We start from the raw sequence: 19,679 nt of genomic DNA, 5'->3' as shown, positions 1-19,679 counted from the left end.
AAATAATAGAAAAAGCTCTCCAGCTGCTTAACGAATGCAGTGTTTCAGTTGTTTTGGCCTCTGGATAGCTGGGGCTGGTTTTCTTTGGATGCAGCTGCTAATGGAGTGCCTTCCACCTCGTGCCTTGTGTGTTGGGTTGGGTCCCTCGTGGTCATGCGATGAAGGCCGTGCTGGTGTTAATGCTCTTGCACCTTCATCTCCTCTGCAGAGCTCTTCTATTGCCTCTAGAGCTGCCAGTGCCTACAACAGGTCCTTTCTCACCACCAGCGTTGGAGGTGATCACTGCTACAGGCTCCTGGCTGTGACCAGCAGCTTGGTGTCCTGGCTGTCCCTCTAGATGGAGGCTTGTCATTACTGTCAGGAAACGTTGCTATTTTGTTTGTTAATTTGATGGTTTTCCTTTTAGCCTTCCTTCTGAAAGGATGGCACCTACTCTAGCTATTCTTTTGTCCAGCTTGCGTAATGCTTTAGCAGGTATTTGATGAGTATCTGTGATTGAGGACGTAGATGAGCCCCTCACAGCAATGTGTGTGTTCTTGCCTTTTCTTAGATACCGTACGTAAGCCTTTCTTTTATTAAAGAAAAAAATTGTTAAAATTGTTAAAGATAAAATCTGTTTGTTTCCCAAAATTCACATATTGGAGGCTTAAGGCTGAGATTTTCACACCTACGCTGGGGATTTGGGTACTTGGCCGGGCACTGTGTTCCAGTTCTCGCAATTTTGTCATGGGTCTCTTGGTGCTTCGTGCTTTCCCTAACAGCCCGGCACCTTTGTGCTCTTGTGACACGACAGCTTCTGCTTTGGATAAGTGAGTAAATGAATAAAATCCTTGCGCTCGTGGTCGTGGAGGAAGGCTTGTAATTGTGGCTCTCAGCAGCTCAGTAAATGCAAAGGAAGTAGAGGTCCCAAGTGATTATCTTGACATCTCATGGACTGGGAGGACTGGCACATTGATGAGTTTTGCATATTTAGGGTCTGCAAGGAGTGAGTCATGCTGATCCCATAATTAATCTTTAATATCTCCTTTGACCAACCAAAGCCAGGTCGTGCTTGCTGCAGACACACGTTGCCTGCCCTGGCTTTGCCCAAACCCAGTCATTGAGAATGCAGTCGGGTGGATGCTCTCGCCTCATCTCAGGGTTTACTTTGGCAAAGCTGACTCAGAGGTATCTGGCTTTGGCACTTCTCCCTCGTGCTGGAGCCAGGTTCTGGGGCTGAGGGTCTTTGGGATAACATGGGAGGCTGATTTATTGTGCTGGTGGTTTCACTTAATTTCCTTTTCCCATCTCGGCAACTTCCTGGCAGTCTGAAATGTTTTGCAGTGGATGGACGGGTAAGGGATTTCAAGCTCCTCTTGGGGATAAAGAGGAGAGAGGGGAGGGAAGAAGGTGGCGTTTTACAAAGCATTGATATGTTCTTAATTTTAATAAAATGAAAGAAAAAAAAAAGGTAAGCAGCACCTTAGCTGCTAAGGCGACAGGCGCTTAAGAAGCACTGAATGAATACATAAAACATATTTGCTGAAGGCATTTGTCATTGGAAGTTTAAACATTAAACATGCCTGCTTCCTCTGATACCGTAATAAAGCAGAGATGTTCAAAGAGCCATTAGCAGTGCTCTGACTACGGCTTTACATCTTCACTATATGTACCAAGGAAGCCGCATTATGTCAGCGATGCCTCAGTGAGTTTTGCCCCAGAAGGGAAAGTAAGTGAATTCTGGGAGAGATTTCAACTTGGGCTTGGGCTTTTCGTAGTGCTTTTCCCCTTTCATATTGATTGACGTGGATGTTTTGGTATTGTTCCCTCATCAAGTGCCGGGGCAGGTCCACGGGAGGCAGCAGCTCTGCCATTGTCCCCATATCTCCAGGCTTAATAAAAGCTGGCTCCAGGCCTGATGAGACAAATAAACAGGTTTGTGTATTTAGTTTTCTAAATTACAGGATAAGGAGGAACACAGATACTCAATCCATTAAGAAATAACTAGGTGGGTGATTCACTACCATTTGTGTAAATGGCACTAACTCTGGTCTGCCTGCACAATTTATTAATACTTCACGGGAGGAAAAAAAAATTATTTTAATCTCATAATGGATGATGAGCTGTGAAATTGCTTCTGCAGCAGCTGGGCACCCTGGGGGAGGTGCTAGATTGCACCACATTATGCAAGCTCTCCCCACATCTCTGCCTTCCTCGTGCTAATCAGACATGTCAAATCTGGGCGATGGGGAGGGGGGTGCCACTGCTTCTGTTGGATTTTATTACTTTTTTTTTTTTTAATATATGTAGGTTTTTTGTCAGTTTGCTTTGAGGTCCCATGTCTGACTTTGGAAGCTGAGTGCGTTTGTGGTGAGCGATGCTTTGGGCTTCAAAGGTCCTGGCCTGATCCCTGCCACCACTGGCCACGCTGACCTAGCTCACGACGTTAAATAACTAGAAATTTAGTAAACGTATACTGGGGCTGACCCGGTTTGTGATTCCATCTGGCTGATACCCTGACTTTGTAGGCAAGGGCTGCTACTGCTCAACAGCAGCTTTACTCTGCCTTCGTAGGCTTGCACTGGGATCAGGAGCGGTATCGACCCTCCAAGTGCCGTGAAGATTCGTTTGTGTGCTAAAAGGAGAGCCTGGGGTGAAGCGCTTCGGTTGCCTACGGGAAGGCAGCGCACATGTATAGTGCAGAGAGAAAACCAGGTGTAGTGTTGGACCGCTTGGGAAAAAATTGCAGATTGGCCCCTTAGGCTCTGGCAAGGGATTTGCAGTGTTTGCTTCTGCAGTTGTGTGCTCTCCGTCGTACACGCGTGTCTCAACACCCTGCAAGCACCAGTGCTGGTGGCTGCAGATGTGCCCTGGGGTGAGGACCGCACAGGGCTTCGTTTGAAAATTTGTCTTTGCTGATGGGAGGTAAAAAAAAATAATAATCAGGGCACATCTGGGAGAAAAAAGACTTGATTCGAGATGGGTTGGATTGCTGGAGGATCTTACTGCAGATGTCTAGGGAAAGCAGTATTTGCCGTGCTACCCGCGGCACAGAGTATGGCTCTGCTGGCTGTGTGCAGAAGGCTAGGACGCATCCTTTGAGATAAAACCCTGAAAAACTTGCTACAAAGCATCTGTGCAAAGCGTGCCACAAAGGCGTGTTTAATCCCTTAACCCCACACCTTCAGTTTAGAACATAAGGGAAATACTCTCTAAGACAAAAACCGAAAGGGGACAAGTACGGTACAGAATATCGTTTCCTTCCTGCTCTGGGTCCTTCGGGCTCGACTGAAGCCAGGTTGAATTAATTTCTTAGAGTGCTTTTTACTAATTCTTCCTTGCATGCACTCCATTACTGTTTTCAGGCCGCCTTATCTCTTGACCTGCTTACAGTGCATTATACATCATTATATAATGTACCCTTGGCTCAACACAAAATACCAAATCCGTACAGTCCAACAATGAGTTTCTGTGAAGTGCGCTGATCTTATTATGCAAGTTCAGTATGCCATGAGACAAAAAAGGCAATTATGTAAAATCTTAACTCCTCAAATAATTCCCAGAAATGCATGATATTCTTGAGTAGAGCATTACCATATTCCTCGTATTCACTTCCAGGCGAGATACGAGGAAAGAAAGGGGGTTATATTAGCCTGGCCCAGTCAGTCTAATTTTAGATCCCCCTTGGCTCCTCTCTCGCTGGATGTACAGTCCCTTCAATATCTTCTAAAAACAAGCAAAAATCATTATAAACAATTTTAAGGAGGCCGATTGTGGAACAGATGACAGAGGGTACACTTTGCCAGCGTGGAGCGGAGCTTGCACATCTCCTAGCTTTCCCTGGAGCACTGCCACAAAAACCCACATAGTGAAATGAAACAGTTCTCAATGTGGGTAGGTAACTAAAACATAGGTGAAGCTAGATATTACTATGGGTGAGCCAGGAGCAGCTACGCATCAACCATGCCTTGCAGTCCTGGAACTGCTTACGAAGATACAACGAAGTTTTCAGGAGCTCTGGTCATTGCCGACGTTTGCATAAGCCAATAATGAATGCTTCTGAGAACACTGTCAGCAGACTTTGAGCCTTCGTATCCCATCTGCTTATTTGGAAGTGGAAGGTCTCTGTTACAGGGATGTGGTGTTGCCATACAGAGTTCAGCCTCCAGAGCTGGAGCTGGGGTCCAGATGTAGCACCTCCACGTGTGCCACAACGTGAATACTCCAGCAGGGATCAGGACAGCGTGGGGCTGGGGAAGGTGATGCCTGGATGTGCTCTGTCTCCTGAAATTTGCATTTCTGAGAAGTAACAACAGCAAATTTGCAAAGCGATAGGTTTCGGCGAATTTTGTAAGGAGCCTTGGGAACTGTCTGCCGCTAGACGTTGATGTCAAGAACATAGTAGAGATGCAAGGAGGTGGACGGACGATAAAATCAGATGAGGTAGGTGAAAGGGAGGGATGAATTGTTCTGTTCTTTGAGGAGCTTCCATAATTGTTCACCAGGGATTTTTAGATCTCCTCCAAAGTGCTCACTAGTATTGGCTAATTTTTAGGTCAGCATGTTTGACCAGACGAACTGCTGGTCTGATTGCTTACATGGGTCTTGAGTTCTTGGGAGGACGGTATGTGGTTGTGGGTTTCCATTCCTCCCTGCAAGTGGTTTTGAGAGCTTTTCCTGCCAGGATGTACTTGGTGGCATGAGAAGGTGGATCTGGAGGGACAGTTGTCCCAGCAGGTCCAAGTGGAGCTCTCTTGGGACATGCTGTGGCTCTGACAGTCCTTCCTGCACTCTCTTAACAAGGCAGTTCCTGCCTTGCAATGAAAGGAGGAAAGGCTGAGATATCTGAGGTGGATTACATTTTTCTTCCTCTTTATTCCCGGGGGTAACTACTTCCAAAACTCATTTTTGTCTGTGTCACTGGGGAATTAGAGGTCTGTCTCTCTCTCCCTTCCCCAGAAGGATAAACGCAGCATTACTAATCCTTTATATACCATTGCATGCTGCACTGCTGCTTCCATGCATGTATATCTGCCTTTATGGTAACTGTAACCTTTTCCTGAACCAGAGATTTTCCTGAACAAGAGCCCTTTGGGATCTGTGTGGGCTTTCCTGGATACATTTTTAATAAACACAATAATTTGACTGCAAGCCCATTACCTATCCCCTGTTTGTTCTATGGGATAGTCATTTCCATGCCTGCAAAAAACACTAACTCATAGGGCAATCAAAGGGAGAATGACAACCAGAGCAAAATTGGTATGTGTTGTGATAAACCAGTCCATCTTCAGCATCATGCACCATAGCTTTATATATTGCCTGTAAATAATGGCCTCAAAAAGATATTAAATCTTTAGAAAAAATCAAGCCTAATTGTAACTATATTTTTGTTTTCCATTTTGGTTTATGTACAGTATGTGACTTTTGCAGAGACATTTTTATTCCAGGAAAATGACAGGCCAACAAGAAGCCATAATTGCACTGATTTTTAGAAGTGCCTGCATTACTACAGATCTGATGTACTGCAAGACATGAATCAGAAAAATTCTATTAAAAAATCTCTTGAATGGCTGACACAGGAGTATTATCCACGATGATTAATTTGACTTGGTCATTATGAACACAGACAAGTCTGACAAAATTGCATTTCATTCCCCACTGAATTCATAAAATCACTATACACATAATAAGAAGTTATAGTTCTCTGCTATCCACTATTCTTGACAGGATTCCAGTTCTGGATAAGATGCTGATTAAAAAAAAAAAAAAGTAGGGGGAGAGAGGGAGTTGGGAGCCTTTTTAAAAGCCTACAATAGGGCTGATTTCTTTTGCTATAAATTGTTCATAGAACTCCATTATTTTTAGCTTTTTTTGGTGAAGTGGTGATGCAGGTCAAGCGCAGCTTGGACTGTAAGCTCTTATTTACATGGGAAGGGGTGCGGCAGAAATGCAGGGATGTGCTTCCCATCGTGAATGCCGAGAAGCCCTGTTGGGCTGTACCTGAGGGCGCGGGGCAGGGACCGTCACCGCTGCTGCCTCTCTTCGACCACAGCCACAAGTGCATCCTCACCCAGAGTGGATGGCGGGGATTGTCCCTCACAGAGATGATTATTAATAACTGGGAACTTGTTCTTCATTTCCAGCCCACATAAATGAGGTACCAATGGGCAGGTTGAGGCCGGAGAGTCCCAAGAATGTTGTTTCTGGCTTTGGTGGCATGTAAAAAAACAAAAAAAAAAAACTTATCCAGTGAGCAGCAGAATTGGATGCATGCCTCTCAAAACTTTGTCTTTCTGAGTGAACTGAGATTTTCTGTTGCCTCTGAATATTCCTGGCTGGTTCCCTTCACAGTCCCCATCCTGCTGAGCACCGCGGCACCACATCGCAGCCATCCCTTTACTGCTGTAGCGACTGGCCAAGGAGATCAAAGATTATTAGGGAAAGTATGAATGTTTAGGACCCTGGTATATCCCTTCTGTGCACATGTGGTTTTATGAAACTTGTAGAAAAGAGACTTTTGTGTGCTGTCAAATTTGATGGTTGGACTTGATGAGGTCTTTTCCAACCTTAAAGATTCTATGATTCTATGAAACCTTCTGGCAGGCTCAGCTTTTGGAAGACCCACGGCTGTGGTACCGCATGGGATTTGTGTCTGTGGGAGATGGGACACGGTCAGCTCATGTAAAGTTAGAAGGTAAACATCCAGCTCCATTCCAAGGCGAAGCTGTGCAGCAGCGCTGCGGTTGCGCTGGAGGCTGGCTTTCTGCTGCAGAGTCTGCATCGAGCAATGCCTGCACGATAGGAGGAAATGGTGAGAAACGGGGAACGTGGAGGTGTGTGCTTGATCTTTGGGTGAACCGACGTTTGCTCGGGATTTAAAAACCCACTACTGCAGGTATGGGAGAGGAGCACAGAGGCAGGCAGAGCCCAGCTTTCCCACAGGTTGCCTACTGCTCTGCTGTGCTCCCAACCTCCCCGGCACGGCCGCCTCTTACTGAAGATTGTGCAGACGCTTCCAATGCACATTTATGTTCATGCAAGAACTCATTTTTCCCTTTTCAACCGCATTCCCGTAGTCAAAAACCTGAGCATGTGAAAATTAATGTAAAAGGGGCTGGGAACACTTCAAAGACAATTTGTAGATTGTATGTGACTGACTTAATAAATACTTCTTCACAGTATTTATCCAACTCTACCCAAGTAATTCATTGGCCCTGCTATTCACATGCTGGATCTCCGTGTGCGAAGATGAGACAAATCAATTTCCATTCCTAAGACCCAAAGCTGCTGACGCGGAAAATCAGCGCTACTTCACTCCTTGGCACGGGGCTTTGGGAATCACAGGTGCGAGTGCAGCCCTCCGGCATCCCCCCCCCCCCCCCGGAGAAGTGCCGAAGGGGTCTGCACTCCTGCCCGCAGCCCCCCGGGTCACCCTGCAGCGAGCACCGAGCCATTTCCCTTGCTGGCCCCAGGGAATTTCTCTGGAGTTTGCAATGTCCAAGTGAGTTCCACCTTCTCCTGACACCTGAACTAATGTTTCTGTCCCTGTGGCTTCAGCGCTTTGCGCCAAGTAGAAAACCTCTGTGGTTCATGTGCCGGAGAAATGTATGAAAATCCACTTCTTGCAAATATGATCGTGCCTGTGCCAAGTAACGTGTGTGGTGGGAGAGCAGTTCAGAGGCTTTTAAGGAAATGTGGAGTAGCTTGCCTTCATTAAGCTTTGAGTTTCACTTTTTCACTATGTTTGGACTCTTTTCCTCTTTATATGCCCCATGGAAGATCTTTCTTTATATGGAAGACCTTTCAACCTGGCGTGTCCTGCAGCTTGCATGAACACTGGCGCACAGTGAATCCTTTTGTATGTATGTAAGAGAAACAGAATCCCAGACTGGTTTGGGTGGGAAGGGACCTCACAGCCCATCCAGTCCCACCCCTGCCATGGGCAGCCTGTCTCCATAGCAGAGGTGCTCCAGCCCTCGCATCATCTTTGTGACCTCCTCTGGACTCGCTCCAAGAGGTCCATGTCTTTCTTGTACTGGGGACCCCCAAGCTGGAAGCAGTACTTTAGGTGGGATCTCACCAGGGCAGAGTAGAGGGGCAGAATCCCTTCCCTCGACCTGTTGGTCACGCTGCTGGGGATGCAGCCCAGGACACGGTTGGCTTTCTGGGCTGCAGGCACACATTGCTGGGTCATGCTGAGCTTCTTGCCCACCAACACCCCCAAGTCCTTCTCCTCAGAGCTGCTCTCAATCCATTCTCCACCCAGCCTGTAGTCGTGCTTGGGATTGCCCTGACCCATGTGCAGGACCCTTGCACTTGGCCTTGTTGAACTTCATGCAGTTTGCACGGGCCCACCCCTCAAGCCTGTCAAGGTAACCTCTGGATGGCATCCCTTCCCGTCTGTCCAACGTGTTGACCGCACCACACAGCTGGGTTTCATCAGCAAACTTGCTGAGGGTGCACTCAATCCCACTGTCCGTGTTGCCGACAAAGATGTTAAACAGTGCCAGTCCCAATACTGACCCCTGAGGAATGCCACTTGTCACTGGTGTCCACTTGGACATCGAGCCGTTGACAGCAACTCTTTGAGTGTGACCATCCAACCATGAGCGGTCCATCCGTCAAATCCATGTCTATCCTATTTAGAGACAAGGATGTCATGCGGGACAGTGTCAAATGCTTTGCACAAGTCCAGGTAGATGACCTCAGTTGCTCTGTGTAACCCCATTGTAGAAGGCCATCAAAGTTGTCAGGCACAATTTGCCCTCAGTGAAGCCATGTTAGCTGTCACCAACCACCTCCTTATTTTCTATGTGCCTGAGCACAGTTTCCAGCAGGATCTGCTCCATGATCTTGCCAGGCACAGAGGTGAGACTGACTGACCTGTAGTTCCCTGGGTCTTCCTTTCTTCTCTTTTTAAAAATGGGGGTTATGTTTCCCATTCTCCAGTCAGTGGGACCTTCACCAGACTGCCACGACTTCTCAAATATGATGGAGAGTGGCTTACCAACTTCATCCGCCAGTTCCCTCAGGACTCATGGATGCATCTCATCAGGTCCCTTGGACTTGTGCACCTTCGGGTTCCTTAGATGGTCCCAAATCTGACTTGGGCGGTGTGGCTAGAGCACTTGCTGGTGAAGACTGAGGCAAAAAAGTCATTAAGCACCTTAGCCTTCTCCATATTCCAGGTAACCAGGTCTCCCATTTCCTTCTGGAGAGGGCCCACATTTTCCCTAGTCTTCCTTTTATCACCCATGTCCAGCTGGGCTCAGGTGGGAGGGTGGGGATTGCCATTGCTGCTTGTGGGACGGCATGGGCACCCCATAACTTCTCTGTCCTCCCTGCTCTTTATGCACACCAGGAGCTCAAGGTGTAGCCCTTGGGCTCAGCCTCACAAATAGCAATCTTTTCCTCACTTTGCAGACTTGCTGGTTTTGGTCTGCTTAGACCCATCTAATCTCCAAAGTGTCTAGAGGGTCACGTTCCTACGGCAGTAAGCTCTTGCGTTAGCTGCAGGAAAAAGCCTGGTTAGTAGATGAGGGATGGTACAGAGTCCATGGTGTTTTGTGTCATCTGGATGATTAGGGTGGGATGGATCATGCCAGCGTACATATTTCCTTGTACCTTACCAAGAATAAATGTTCTCTTAGGCTCATATTTACTGTTGAATGTTATTTGACAGGGCAAATATTTACCTGCAATAATACTGCAGATCTCTGTCCTTCTCACTGTGAGTAATACTTCTCTGAATCAATGCTTGGCTGCAACTACTGCATCCCTGCGGAGAGTCGCACAGAACACGACTCAGTGGAGAATTGGGGTCACCGGACATTTGCTGTGCTGCCGAGGAGAACGGTTTCTCAGGTCCTTGGTCAAGTCACGTCCTCTATGATTAATACCAGCGCGCAGTGGAGAAGTGATGCTGGCCGGCTGTGGAGTGTTTTGTAAAGAAGGACAGCGCTTTCCTCCCCTTCCAAGAGGGGAAAGGCAGCACAAACCTAAAGGCTTAATTTGTAGATGTGCTCAACACTTTGTAGCTCCCTCCTGGGTCACCTGCATGGTGACTTCATAGTGTCTTTCCACACATGGCCGTGGTTATGGCTTTGGCTGAATCGCAGCTGGTCCCCCAGGAGCTGCACAGCGTTAAGACGTCTGGACGTCCCTTAGATCAGCTGGACATCTGGAGCCACCTGGCCACTGCGCAGGGGTGGGTGGATGGATCCAAAACTCTTTGCTGTGGTTGCTGGAAACGCTCCCCTGGGCTCGGGCCCAAGGTTAGGCAGGGTGGTTTGTTACCGGGTGGTTGGTGGGAGCCCCTGGAGCTTGGCTTTATTTTCAGTTCAAGAGGAGGTACAGCGTAGGAGCGAAAGATGAAGCAGCAGCAACATAGTGTGGTTTTGAGTCTGATGGTAGAGGGCGTGCGGGGTCGTCGTGCCCATCGGGCCATCTCGCAGTGCAGAGGTGAGGGACACCCAGGGCGTGTTGATAACCCACAGATGTGCTCCATGATTGCAGCAGAGATGAGCTGCTTGCCATCGATAGACCAGTCCCCAAACCTGCTTCCTGCCTGAGAGCCTTCTCCTGCGCTGGGCTCTGCGTGCTGCAGGGCAGGGAAATGTCTGGGCCCAGCATACACCAAGTACAAGAAGTGGAAATCTGTCCCAGTACTTCAGATTGATCAAAGTGAGAGCTGGGAACGTGTGTCTCCATTCCCGTCCCTGCACGCTCCGACAGTCTCAGGTGTGCTGGTGATCGGGTGCAAACGCATCCAGGGGTGTTGTAAAAACGCCGAGTGACGTGGTCAGGCGTTCTCAAAGCAGGCAGGATGGGTTTGTGGCTGAGGCTGTCACTGCCCGCCCTTCTGCCTGCTCCCAGGGCAGCCCCCGGCGCTGTCACGCACCCGGCCCGGGTGGCTCCAAGGCAGCTCCGGCACCGCTCGCCTGACCTTCCCCCAGCGCTGCCTGGTGCAGCCTGCTGATAAGAGCAGAATAACGGTGGGATTGTTTCTCTCCCACCCTGGAGCAGCAGCAGCAGAGTGTTCCTTTGTTGGAGGTGTTTGCCCTGCGTTACATCCATGGTAGATACTTGCCGTGAAAATGCTCGGCGCTATTTCCAGTTTGCTCGTCACTGGATGCTGACAGTCTGGAGTGAGAGCTCCTCACTTCTTTCCACCCACAGTAATTTTCAGATGCAGCTTAAGGGCATGTAGAGAAGATGTTCCACAATTTGATGAGCTTATAATTGAGGTGCTTAACCAGCCGTATAAAAGAAGATCCAGTTTTACTGTTAAAACTCGGGCTTCTGTGCCTGGGACGCTGGAGACGGGCAGAGGGACCAGCTCGTTCCCCTGTAAAGCTCTTGCTCTCCACCCACTCTCCTGATTCAGCTCCATGTCCGTATGTGGCACCCTTTATCTACAACTCCTGCTCCTTCTGCACCCGCAAACGTGCACCGCAGAACCACCTGGGCCCAGGTCGGCACCGCTTTGCTCAGGGTGTGCGCAGCGCTGGTGCTTGAGCGTGCATGCGAGAGGCAGAGACCCGTGTCCTCCCTCTTCATCCTCAAATAGCTCTGCTCCCCTCGTTGGCCAGGACCTTCACGCAGGGCTCTGCTGTGTCACCCTCTGTTCTTGCTTGCTCGTTCTGCCCCCACGGACTTGCTCCTGCCAGCTCCTTAACCCTTTTCCAGCCCCACCGCTTCCCCGTCCTCCCTCTCGGTCTTCTGCTGCACAAGCTGTTGTGTCCTTCCCCACTAGCCTCATGTGAATCACCCCCATCCTGGGGTTTTGGTTGTCTCCTATCCATCTGTCTCCCTTTCCTGGAAAGCATCAGGGAGTACAGGAAGCCTGGGAGATCCTGGCACATCGTTCCCGTGGCGGGAAGCAGCGTTGGCAGGAGACCACGTTGGGATGTCTCCAGCTGGTGATGTGGTTACCTGTCCTGACTCCTCCTGGTCCTGTACACGGCCTGGGTGTCACCTTGCTGGGAACCAGAGCCCTTCTCCCCGTTACAGACCCGTCCGTACTCCATGCCTTTGGGAAGGGAGCTGTGGCCCAGCAAGGCGTGATGAAAGGGTGGTGGAGAAGCCACGTGGCATGAGCACAGCCAGATGGATGCGTCTCTTCCTGTCCCCGCACCACCTCTCCTTCACCTGTCTGTCCTCTGCCCCTGAAGCTGCAAGTGGATGGAGACGGTCCAGGGACGCCTGTTCAAACTTGGATTTCAAGAAGGAAAAATTGTTTTTAAATATGACTTCACTGCTGTTGGAGGTGGTCATACCTGCTGCAATGCCATCCTGTGGCATCACTGCACGTAGCCCCGGTGCCGTGCTCGGGGCGGTTTGGTCCGTGCCCGGTGCCTGGCCCTGCAGCACAGCCCCTGTAGCTGGGGCACAGAGGTGCGCAGGGGTCTGCGGGCCAGAGAAGAGGCACCATCCCCGCTCCAAGAGGGCTTGGCTCGATCCTGTTGCTCCGTCCCGCTGCAGGCAGAAGCAGGCTTGGACATTCCAAGCAGCACCCGTCTGCCCTGCAGCGCGAGCCAAGAGAGGGTTTGCAGGAGGCTTCTTGTTTCAGCTGATTTCAGTGTTTTAATTTGAAGAGGAATAATGTGTAATCACAACAACTGTCATCTGTCTGACAGTGGAAAATCCTGGATCTTCCGTGGGTTTTTGTGTGCCGTAATGGGCAGCCTTTCAGCAGAGCGAGCTTCTCTGCGCTCGCGTTCGGAGTCCTGGTGGGATGAATGGGTTCAGACCAGCTCGCTAATCTAATTTGTAATGTATCCTTATAACGTATAATTGGCTGTTTAATTTAATTCAAATTAACATAAGAATAGAAAATAGAATCTGCGGCATAGCCCACATGGTGATAGAAAGGAGTTTTGGGTGTTGCTGGTTGGAGATGACGGGGTTTGTGCACGCGACGTGAGACCACCCTGCGTGGGGACGGGGAAGTCACCTCGGACGTGTCAATAGGCACAGTGTGTGATAATAAATCACCCCCCCTTTCCCACCCTTCTGAGCGTCTGTCTGTCTCACCTCCCTTATCTTTCTAGCGATCTATTTAAAACATATATAGAATAAACGCGGCTTGCTTTGGAAAATTGTTCGTAGCGATAGGGTGGAAAAGCTGGCAGGCGCCGAGTCTGATTATGTTGATTGGATATTGTCTAATCTGATTTTGATTGTGTACAGCTTTGGTTGTGATTTTGATATGTCTGCACAATACTGTAGCTATTCAGAAAGCTTTGTGATTGAAGCAGGTCTCTTTTTTTTTTTTATTTTTTTTATTTCCCCTGACTGAACAGAGCAGAGGCAGAAATGTGCAGGGGGTGAGCGGGGCGATGGGGCTTTCGCGCTCCTTACAAAACCACCTCAAAGCCCTTCGGAGAGCTGCTCTGCAGCAACACAAGGAACTTGTAGTTTTGAAGAGAGCTTTAGGAAACTTTGAGTGGCTTTTACATAATTTAGTTAAGTACAGCAAAGCCACTTGCTTATATACCTGATACCAAAATAAACCAGTTGGAGGAACAAGTTTGCTGTGCAACGATTTATTTAAATCCCTTTCCGTAAAGCACGGAGCGAAATCCTCTTAAATAACTGGGAAAGAATCGGTGTACCTCGAAGCGCGTAGCCCAAACGGAAACCTAACTACTAGACGTATTAGACGGGATCTATCTGTCTGCTGTTGTTACATCCTCGCAGCCCCCTGCCTTCCCCGTATAATACCGCTGCTAGACAGGAGGTTGCTGGAAAAATAGCTGGGCTTGAATTTCCCCCGAATAATAACCGTTGGTACGGAACTATCTCAGCCCGGGCTCCGTCTTGTATTTCTTGCATGCTCGTATTTCCCCGCAGCCTGTGGGAATCTCAGGCTGAAGGGCCGGGTGGGATGTGCGGTACCTGCTCTTTCCTCTGTCTCTTTTTGCAACGGGACGAGGGGAGGCGAGAGGTGGGGGGTCCGCCTGAGCAGAGGATGAGCCGTGACCCCCTGCTCGGACACCCCGAGGGACGCGTCTCTCCCAGAAGTGCTGGAGCGTTCCCGCTGGGAGCCCTTCTGCCTTTCCACCGACACCTCCTGCTCCCCGCTGCCTCTCCCACTGACTTCTGTATGCCGGTTAAATATGAGCTGTATTGTATTTTATTAAGGGTTTTCTCCCTGCGGTCTGGGGCGATGAAGAGCGTGAATCCGAGTGTGAGCTCTGGGGCAATGGATTAATAAAGCCTACAGTGCTTAACTGGTTTTGCACACATCTGGGGTTTTGCTCTTAAATCAAGTATTAAGTCAAAATCCAACCATGAAACTAGGTGATCTGAGAAATTTAGCTTAAAATCCATGTGTATAATAGTATAGCTAATCAGAATTTCATATGCTATAATAATATGTGAAACAGTAGATGTTTAGAATAAGCCTGCTCTGCCAGAGACTCATTCTATTCAGCTTTGATAATTAATAATTTTGGATAGATTCGCACTTACATTACGAAGCAAATATGGTTTTTGTCTGAAGTGAGAAGGATTGCACAGGTGCTGTAACATATTCTTTCTCCATATAAATTGGAATGCTTAGAAGTAAACAGGCCACCAGAAAACAGGGGAAGCACAAGGAGCACCAACATCTCTGCGTGCTCCTGGTTGCCTCGAGGGAGCGTTGGTAGGGAGGTGGGGGACCGCTTCCCCAAATACAGTTTGGATGAGGATATAAGGAAGGACAAATCTCCCTGTGTGGTGGAGTCATGCAGGCTTTCTTTAAAGGATTTAAAAAACATGTGATGGCTGTGTTTCCAAATCTCTCTCCCTGATTGTAGCTTCTGTGCTGGAGATTGTGAGGAATCAACGGGAATTTTGTTCCCAAGTAGTAGTTAATTCTACAGAGATAATTCTCCTAAACACTCTTGAAAATACAAACTGGAGATACTGTAAGAGCTGAGCCGGGTGCCCAGAGAGGGACTTTACCTTAAAAATGCAGCAGCTGGTTGGGAAACGGCCGTGCTCTTTCGTGGCTGTGGGCCCTGCAAGCATCGCTTGCCTGGCCACGATCCGGGCGGGGAGGTTTCTGCTGAGGTTTTGGTGAGCTAAAGATGTGCTAGAGGGATGCGGCGTGGGAGAGGGCAGCCGTGCGGATGCCCCGGGCAGGTCTGAGGTGAGCGAGGACCGGTGGTGTCCCTGACGGACGGTGTCGCGCTGCCACACTCTCTACACGGTTCCTATGTGGTTGTGACCTGCTGGTGTCCCAGGCTGGAGAGTTTTTACTAAACCAAAACCATTTCCACTGGAATGGGCTTTTGTATTTCTTACACAAATAATCACTTTTCTTTGCTGAAGCAACAAGGCAGTGATGCATTGCAAAATGTCTTTTTCGTGTTTTAGACGTATAACGGTCAGAATGAGAATAACGAAGACTATGAGATCCCTCCCATAACGCCTCCTAATCTCCCCGACCCTTCCCTCCTGCACTTGGTGGACCACGAAACTGGATATCACTCCCTGTGCCACAGCCTCCCTCCGAACAGCCTGATACCAGCGTACCCCTACCAGAATATGGACCTGCCGGCCATCATGGTCTCCAACATGTTGAGTCAGGACGGGCATCTTCTCTCCAGCCAGCTACCCACGGTCAGTGACTTTCCCCTCTTACGATCTTTCGCTAAAGCCGCTCTGTGCGTCGTGTTATGAGTTCGACTGAACGCAGAAGGATGTTAACGATGAGATGTTTGCACTGAGGGTTGGGAAGAGCTGGCGATACAGCCCTGCCTTGCTGCGCTGCTGCCCGCCAAGGTCAGGGTGCAGTGGCAGATGCTGCAGTCAAATGCATGGCCATGCTCGTGGTGGCAATTCTACGTTTCCAGTTTGGTGTCTGCCTGAGCCTCTCAAGAGCAGGGGGAAGGTAGTTTTCCTCCGAGTATGTAATGTCCTCACTGAACTGAGCAAAGTGCACGTGCTCCAACCCCACGTGAAGGTGGCCAGCCGAAGCCCGTAGTTCATAGCCCCCATGCCCTGCATCCTTTCTCCTGCTGTGAAAAGCCCGCAGCCCATCACCCCTGTGTCCTGCTGCCGGGGTGGCCGCAGTGGCATCAGCAGGAGGAGCACGGATGCTCCGTGGAGGGAATGCTGTCCTATTGATTTCAAGGGCAACAAGATCCCTCTTGCACTTGCAAACTCAGATTACCTCTTGGCTCACCCCGTGGCAAGGGGATACCTTGCGAAGTTTCAAATGACTCTTCTGTAGGGATAAATACGGCGGGGATAATGAAATAAAGTGCAGCTCTGGGAGGAAACTTCAGGGCTAATTAGACCTTACGACGCTTCTGTATCAGCAGCACCGGGGAAAGGTTGTGACTTGATTTTGACAGTGATATTGCATTAATACCGTTGCTGTTTAATAATATTTTCCTCTTTAGCAGATTTAGCCCTGTGGTTAGTTTTCTACATTGTTTCTCTCTAAGATCATTGATTTTCATGGATGCCGTTGGAAGGCATCAGTATCAAACAGAGTTAATTTTACTTAAATAGCATGCCTGCGAGTCTGCCACTGCGCTAGCTGGAGAACATTTGGTGTTGATTGCTTGAATAGATAACAGTCTGAAAGGTAGTGATATTTAAATATTTAAATGGGATATTATCTCTTAGTCTAGGAAAATCCCAAGGCTTTCTAAAGTCTCGATGCGTCTCCAAGTTTCATTGTTAGTGTGTTTAAGAAAAATATCATGTTCTGCCCATCAATATTGAACGCAGGCATATTTCTATGAAATTAAATATTACTTAGGCCTCTGTGTTAGCTTTTAGGTTTTTAGGTGATTAAAACATTCATTTCTGAGACAAAAAGAGTCAATTTCAGCTGAAATATTTTCCCCAGTTTAATTTAAAGCACAGCCCCTTTGCCTGACCCCTATTTTCATAACACGATAATTTTATCCTGTGTTGATTGTCTCATTTTTGAGAGGTGATATTGCACTTATAAATCACTTTCTAAAATACCTAAAGAAACAAGAATAGTGGGATTTATTAAGCAGCTTCTGTACGTCTGAAATAATTTATTTTGGAGTAGTCCTTGGGAAATGTTCTCTTTCTTACTTTATGGTACTGTTTTACAAATGCAGCATCGTGACAATAAATCAGGACTGAGCCAGAGAAGATAAGAAAGGGGCTTAGTGGGCTGTAAACGTAGAATAGAGAGATTAAGATTTGTTTGCCCCTTACCACGAAAATAAAAAATCCAGTGAACCCTGAATTTTCCAGCCGATACTGAATTGAAACTGTTTAGTTTTGAGCGGAAACCCTCAGAGCTGTAATACATCTTCAGAGATCCCAGCAGCAAAGAAGTAGACCAGGGAGTGAATTGTGCTGCAATTTCAGGTCAAAATTAAATCCTGCCGTGCCCTCTCGTCAAAGCCTTTTTTCCATGCCGTCAGACTTCTCCCACCGAAAGGCAACACCTTCAAGCCCCTTTTGGGTGTTTTGGGTGCCCTAACCAAGTCTCCCCTTGCTCCAGCCCCAGCCCACCGTGGCAGCGTTCATCCCGTAGCACACGTAGAACTCTCGTTAGCGTTAATGGGAGCAGCACACGAGACCGCGATAAAATCCCGGAGACAGAGCAGATTTTTGAAGTCACATGGTGAACACCTCCTGCCCACGTGCCCGTCGAGCCCCGTGAAGCTACGCGACGGCGCAGGGCGCATGACGTGCTACAACCCTGCCCGAAAGTCACCCGCCTCCGGGTGGGTGTTTGCAGCAGGAAGCCTCCAGATGAAGAAAAGGGGCTTGTTTGCTAATGTTTCCAAAAAGAAGGGATTTATTGCCACACGGGTCGCGGTGGGATGCCAGTCTGGGAGCGAACCTTGCCTGAGCGCTGCGGAGGAGGCGCGTAGAGAATTTGTCTTTGTTCCAGGACCGACGTCGCTCGTGCAAATGCCGGAGCCGGGAGCCTCTCTCCTTGCTGCTGCTCTTTGCTGTAGTTCATACCAGTTTTTGCATACGCAGCTATTTCCTGCCTTGGCTGCCGTGTCTTTTGGTTTGAATACAGTGACAAATGACAAACAATTCAAGGTAAAATGTTTAGACGTTGGTTAGACTTTTCCTCTAAAAAAGTAGCTTGAGCCTTGGGATTCTTTTAAGGCATCCTCATGAAAAGATCTCGAGCTGCTGAAAATACGTGAGCCAGGACTCACTGAGAGCTAAGGGCTCGGGATTTTGCTCTACAGCTCAGAAGCGAATAAGGAAAATACAGGTGCAGGTTGCCGTCCCCTTCGGTGTGTCTCTTGCCCTGGGATGTCCCAACATTATCCCTGGATTGGATTAAGCCTCCCAGTGCCTCTGCAAGGGAGGAGCCCGCTGCTGCCATTATGCAGATGAATGCCGAGTCAGAGCGGGTTTAAATCAGCGCAGAAATTCCCATGGCAGGGTGAGAGCTGGAGAGCGAAGGCGGATTTGCTGGGTGCCAGACCCTGCTCCTGGCTCCAGCCCGTCCCGGGGGGTCAGGAGCTGGAACCCCTCGTTCGAGCAAAGGACCTGTACCCTAATGGGGAAGAACCAAAGCCACTGTCACCTCTGCATTTCCTTAGCCCTTCAGCATCGCCTTCCAGAGCACCCTCCACACCTCCGGCCCCTGCACCCCTCGCTCAGCCCCGTGGGCCAGGTCTGCATTTACACGACATGGTTCTCCACTGCTGTTTCTGTCACTTTATTTCCTCGCTATTTTTATTTTTCTTTTTTCCCATCAGCTTTTTTTTTAGAAGTCAAGGGAATTTTCAGACGCTGAAGGTGGGGTGCAGGGAGCTGGAGAGGAGAGAAGCAGGGATGGGTGGACCAGAGTAGGGAAAGAGATGGCAGAAGATGTGACATTGGGAAGACCGATGGAGCGAGGAGGCAGGGCTGGCTCGTTTGGGGAAGACGTGTTATTTTTTGTGTTGGTGACGAGGAACAAACAGAAAATTCTTAATACGGTGGATTATTTTTTTCTGTTGTCCTCCCTTTTTCTGTGGGGAAGGAGGAGGAATGGCAGGAGGGAAAGAAAATAGGAGAGATGTGATTTTCATTGAGAAATGGGAATATTTAGGAAAAAATAATCAGAGGAAAAAAGATGTTTTCCTTGGAAAGAGAATGACTTTGCCCACTGTGAGCACCCCAGCAGTGTTACCGTGTGGACGAGCGGCCCCTGAGCCCCCCGGGGGTCTGCAGGGAGACCTGCTGGGCTGGGGCCACACCGGGGCCGGGGGACGTGGGGACAGCAGGGGAGGGGGCAGAGAAACACCGTGAATCGGCAGCGATCGCCGGCGAGGTGGGGTGCCCGCTGGGTTCAGGAGCCGCCGTGAATAAATGAGATTTCAGAAGGGATTTGGCAGAACGTATTTGACAGAAACAAAGGGCGATCAAGGGCAGAGCCCAAGAATCTCCAACGCAGCGCAAACGTATTTCCATAAATATTAGATAGCGGCCGAGCGGGCTGGGGGTGTCTCTGCTTATCAGGTGGGACAGTGCCCGGTGCTGGGGTGCTTCCGGGCTGGGGGGAGCCGGGAGCCCCCGGCCCGGGGGACAGCACTGCCCAGAGACCCCCCTCAGACCTCTTGGGACCCCCGTAATTTTGTGCTCCTCCAAGCCGGGTTGAGGGACATTGCCACGCTGGGGCATGGTGACAAATCAGCCTGTTGTCCCATGGCGCGCGTTGTGGGGCCACAGCTGCCCCGCTCCTTTCCTGCGCTGCCGTG

The 19,679-nt window shown here is 49.2% G+C and overlaps 1 protein-coding gene across 1 annotated transcript in view; it reads left to right on the top strand.

The window, feature by feature from the left end:
* The window catches only part of TOX2 (TOX high mobility group box family member 2), a 155,154-nt gene that overhangs the window by 74,814 nt on the left and 60,661 nt on the right, over window positions 1–19,679 (top strand). The window contains exon 3 of the mRNA XM_054845986.1: window positions 15,346–15,591. Within this exon, the coding sequence (XP_054701961.1) occupies window positions 15,346–15,591 (246 nt within the window). The remainder of the gene's footprint in view (window positions 1–15,345; window positions 15,592–19,679) is intronic.

Source organism: Grus americana, chromosome 17 (genome assembly GCF_028858705.1).
Source record: "Grus americana isolate bGruAme1 chromosome 17, bGruAme1.mat, whole genome shotgun sequence".
NCBI classification, from domain to species: Eukaryota; Metazoa; Chordata; class Aves; order Gruiformes; family Gruidae; genus Grus; species Grus americana.
The sequence above is the reverse complement of the archived record's forward strand: the minus strand, read 5'-3'. Positions and strand labels throughout refer to the sequence as shown.